This window comes from Notothenia rossii (assembly GCF_949606895.1).
Source record: "Notothenia rossii genome assembly, chromosome: 3".
NCBI lineage: Eukaryota > Metazoa > Chordata > Actinopteri > Perciformes > Nototheniidae > Notothenia > Notothenia rossii.
Genome location: NC_136901.1, coordinates 91120608 through 91125805, shown reverse-complemented (window position 1 = coordinate 91125805; position 5198 = coordinate 91120608). Strand labels below are relative to the sequence as shown.

General features: G+C 41.9%; 1 protein-coding gene across 1 annotated transcript; it reads right to left on the bottom strand.

Annotated features, from left to right (window-relative positions):
- Positions 1–612: 612 nt before the first annotated feature.
- On the bottom strand, positions 613–4114 carry LOC307032253 (uncharacterized protein). The gene is made up of 5 exons (XM_079670107.1): positions 3969–4114; positions 3211–3599; positions 2965–3106; positions 2787–2859; positions 613–2570 (listed from the first exon to the last, which is right to left on the bottom strand). Exons 2-5 carry the CDS (start codon positions 3587–3589, stop codon positions 1671–1673), a joined length of 1494 nt encoding a protein of 497 aa, XP_079526233.1. The 5' UTR covers positions 3590–3599; positions 3969–4114; the 3' UTR covers positions 613–1670.
- Positions 4115–5198: the final 1084 nt, after the last annotated feature.

Here is a 5198-nt window from a genome sequence, read left to right as displayed (position 1 = left end):
ATTTAGTGCACATTTTAGATTGAGTTAGTGCTCCTGCTGCGTTGATATGAACGCTGATGGACTTTCCTTTGTGTAAGAAATCACTATTTTGCAGGAACATTTTTATATCTGCTGGCCTTTACCCACAGTTATTATCATTACCTTTCACTTTCATTCACTCACTTTGCATGCTGAGTTTGTGCAGTGCAAAACATTTTCCCCCCTCAAATATGGTTAGATTTCTCCATTTCAGTTGAACTGACTAAGTTAAATAATGAATATTAATAAATGAGGTTCCAGTGCTCTCAACCAGAGGCCGGCAGAGAGGCATACAACTTTTTTTGGTGGCACGAATCAAGAACAAGAAGTTTTATTCAGGTTACAAATCAAATAAAAAAATGCTTACCTGCAATAAGGATTAAAACATGAATTTGAGTAAGAGCAAAATGGCAATATGAACAAAAGATATCCAAATTCCGGGAGACAAAATGTGTCATAATCACATTTTGATAACATTGTCCGCATTTAGATTTTGTTGTCCAGGCCTACCAATAGCATTCAAAACACCTAAGAAAACATTTGCGATTGGAACAGTTACTGCCGAAAGAAAATCACACAATGATCATAGGGGAGAGCGGGGTAATGTGAGACATTTTTTACATTTGCTCTCCTGTAGGCGAGCTAAAATGATATATCAGTAAAATTTACACATTTCCCATTAATTCAGGATGTTTCCTAGCACTGGAAATGATCAGAATGTCTTCAGGACAAAGGGCAGTGAAAATATGATTGTTTTTTAAAAAGTGGTCTTGTGTCTCACTTTACCCCAGCTAAGGGGTGAACTGAGACAGACTAGAGAAATCAAGGGGGTAAAGTGAACCACTTACCTTTTCCACTTTTAAACTACCAAAACAACACATGTTGTAACAGTTAGAATCCTGACAGATAGATTGACAACCACACATTCCAAAACTAATGTCGGATGCGCAACATAATCATGGGGATTGGTCAATTTAGCACATTTTTTAAACAAAGTAACTCCAAACAAAGTCAAATACAACATAATATATTTCAAAGTGCTTTAATAAACATTCAATTAACCATTTAACCAGTTAGATTAGAACACGATATGATATGAACATCAGCTGCATATTTAAACAAGGCCTACTCTACATTCCAGCCCTGCAGGTTACAGGGAAAGGTGAAGAGTTGCTCTCTCCGTGTTGTTCCTCCAGGCCTATTAGGTTGAGGCAGCTTCTTCACCACATCACCTTTAGGAACATGTGCCACATCCTTTTCTTTCATAGCAAACGTGGGTCTCTCCCACTCTCTGTTGTTTCCCTGGATTTTTCTGATGAATTGGGTTAGTATTTCGTCCCCCTCAACCTTGCCAACATAACGGATACTTCGGTGTTTTGTGGCAAAGTTGACGAGGACGAAGTCACCCACGGACAGATCTTTGTTTCCGGGGTCACTCCTCTCATCTTCAGAGCTCTCAAAATCATCCTCAAATGGGACAGGGTCATCACTCTCCTCCGAGCTGCTATCTATGATTTTCTTCTTGGGTGCCTTCTTTTTCGGTTTTCCCTTTTCTTTGCTATTTTGCTTTTTCCCTGCCAGTTTCTTTTGTCTCTCTTCATAAGCCTGTTCTATGATTTGCTTCTCTGGAGTATCTGTTAAGATGGCTGTCTTCACACACTTTCGTTTTGTTTGTCCTCTGGGGGGACATTTTGGAAGTGGTATGATTTCCTGAGGAGACACATATCCAGATCGTGAGACAGCTGGCGAGGCACATCCATGTGGACCATGCAAAGTGGATGGAATAGCATCAGCGAGTGGAATAGCATCTGCAGCAGGTGGTTCATCTGCAGGGGGTGGATAATCTGCAGGCCGTGGACCATCCGGATCATCTGAAGTGGATGGACCAGTGGATGCAGGCCGCAGCTCAGGGTTTGGCCGGTCTGACACCATGGATGGTGCAAACGCCTCCTCAGGGAAAATATCTCTGTTATATGGGAAGATCCCAGTGGACTTGAAGCCAGAGGTGATATTGCGTGTGTCACTGCTGACAAGAAGGCCTCGTTCACAAATCCTGCAATCTGATAGATGGAGACTGTTTTGCCAGGGTTAGATCTCATCCACCCATCAAGAGCTCGGCTGTATAGGGTCTTGAACGGGCCATACACCGTCACGTCGAGAGGCTGCAAGCGATGGGATGTGTGGGGTGGGAGGGTGAGCAGAACAATACCATTACTCTTTGCTTTCTCCACTGCCTTGAGTGAGATGTGAGCTCTCAGATTATCCAGGATTAGCAGCATGGGATGGTCAGGAGTGCACTTAGTGTGCTTTATCAAGTGATCGAGGAACTCAGGCCAGGTGTCTTCGTTCATCCATCCTGTTCTGGTGGAGGCACCTTTGGCTCCTGGAGGTGCTCCTATCATGAAGTCGTCCTTAAACCTAACTCTGGGGAAGACAAACATGGGAGGTATGGCATTCCCAGCAGCATTCACTGCACACACCACAGTCACCAGTTCTCCTCTCTCAGCTGATGTGATAGAACCAACTTGCTTTTTCCCTTTCTCTGTCACAACCTGAATCAAGTAGAAAGTTTAGAATCAATGGCATGTGCAATCAGTAGGCTACTATTGGTCTAAAGGTACATTTTATTTTGTTGCAGTCCATTCATTTTTTTCTAGTTCACAGGCTCACAACATTACTAATAGCATTAGTTTCAGCATTCTGCCAATAGCTAGCTGGTCATTATCACAAGCCACTCAGTATCAGTCTGCTGCTCTCTAGTAGCTTACCTGCCGTGGCTTTTGTACTGTAAAGACGCCTGTTTCATCCACATTGTAAATCATGTGTGGAGGAAATGTGTGTCTGTTAAAGAAGAGAGGCAAGGGAAGAACCTTATCAGAATCAAAACCAAATCTTACAGGTAAAGCCTCCATAAAACATTTGCAACTAAAGAATTAATTCTGTCACCTGTCCATCACTACAGCCAGATTTGTAAAGAACTCCCCCACTGTAGTCTTATTGAAGGCTGTAGCCCTTCCCAGGGATGTTGCCTCCGGAGTTCGGACAGAGAGATGGCGACGGGCTAGAAAGCTGCCAAACCACTCTACTCCTAAAGAGTGGACAATTCGTTATTATAAGATAAGCTTTGTGGCAAGATCAGTTGGCCTAAGTTGACCTACAGAATCATGTGATCTCTTGCGCACCCTAGCCTACCTGCACATTGTTTCTCCATCCAATTGGCAGGGACAGGGATATGGTTTTTGTCTGCATATTCAAATGCCAGTTCACGGCACTTAACTGGAGCAAGGCCATGGAACTGGTCAGCCAGTTGTTTTAAATGTTGGGCAAGCTCCTCCTCCATCTCATCTGTCAGTATTCTTTTTGCCTCAGCTACTGCACCCCAGGCTACTGATTTAACTCTCCCTTTCTCTATTTTCTTAATGAATCTTTGGAGGGTTGTCTTGTCGATATTTCGTTCCTTTCCTGCTTGTCTTAAGGACTTCTTTCCTTGCATGACCTCTGCAGCTGCACTCTCCATCTCTGTGAGGGGTGTTTGGCCCCAAGATGTCGTCCTGATGTATCGTCTTGGCATGATGACTTTTCTACAATGTTTATGACATTAAAATTAAAACATATGTATTGTAATATTAGACTAAAATATATATAAGACTAAACTTAACTTGTGCTTCATGTCGGGGTAAAGTGAGACACTGTCTCACTTTACCCCACAGCATCTGTCTCACTTTACCCCACAGCCACCATTTTAGAAAAAACAACATCTCTAGGCAATTCAGGCGAATCTTTAACTAGCATCAATCACATGGTTTTATATGTTGGAAGTTCATCAACATGTATGATATAAGTTTTTCAACCTGAATCAATTTGCTTTGATACTACAGTTGATTACGTTCGCAGTAAGAAAATTTACTTTTACATGCAACAAACACATTTTTGTGAAAAAAAATACTTACCACAGAACCAGCACCAACTTCTCCTTCATGACAAGTGGGGGGTGGGAAGGGGTTGAAAACATTATGGTCACATGACCGCAAATTTGTTTCTTTGCCTAGTTACAGCGGGTGTCTCACATTACCCGGTGTCCCACATTACCCCGCTCTCCCCTATTATTGTATAAGTTGAAATGAAAACGAACTGCATTGGATATATTATTAGTATTTGTGTTGCCTGGACCAAAAGTGTAAATGTTTGTGGTCAAAACTTCACATCTCATTCGGTTTCACAGTGTTAGAAGGTGCCGTGTGTACCGAATCCCCCAGGAAGTGCGCTGGACATTTTCGTGGTGGCCAAACGGCGGTACTACAACATTCATATCAGTCCATGATGTCATTGGGCCCAAAAAAACGTTTGCCCATTGACGTCTGTAAATCAGCGGATAATTGTTTTGAGCTGAATCAATAACCAAGTATGAACACTTTTGTAGCCCTTGTTTATATTTAAAAGTTGTAAAATGTGCCAAAAACAAAAAGATTAACAGTCCTTTTGACATTTAGGCTTCATTCACCACTGAACAACTGTCATACGGATATAAAAGGGTTCCCGCCTCACGCTGTATCCAGATCTCTCTACACTTCCATGGTGTAAATGGATGATAGAAAGATAAAGACTTCCTCCTGACCTACATCTCTCGGGCTGATCTGTACTGATAACGCCCTTTTAATCACCTGATATTATTCAAAAGGGTCTGAAAAGCAGGAATATGATCCGTAAATCTTAATGAATAACATTAGTTTAGAAGAATTAAAGTACATTTCACACCTTTCTATCCAGAGTCTCGTGTTCTTTGATCTGGACCAACGAGTTCATTAATCTAATCTACAAATAAACCCTTCTCAGGATATATTTGGGATGTGTTTCCATGTTAATGTGCATGTGTTCATACATTATAAACAGCAATAATAACACTGCAAACATAAAAGAGTATATTACCGCAGTGTTAACGAGCTCCTCGGCCCGGGAACCAAGAAGTAAAAATCCATAACGAGGTGAAATATGATATAAAAAAAACATTAAAGCAGCATAAATTAACAAACGTGTGTGTGTGTGTGTGTGTGTGTGTGTGTGTGAGCGCTGTGTGATGTCCCAGAGTTCCTAGCGGCAGCGGCACTCCGTGATGGTGACATTATGGAGAAACCGTTACGAGGGGGACTTCATTGCCGTCTTCCATATATTTTGTAATAGAA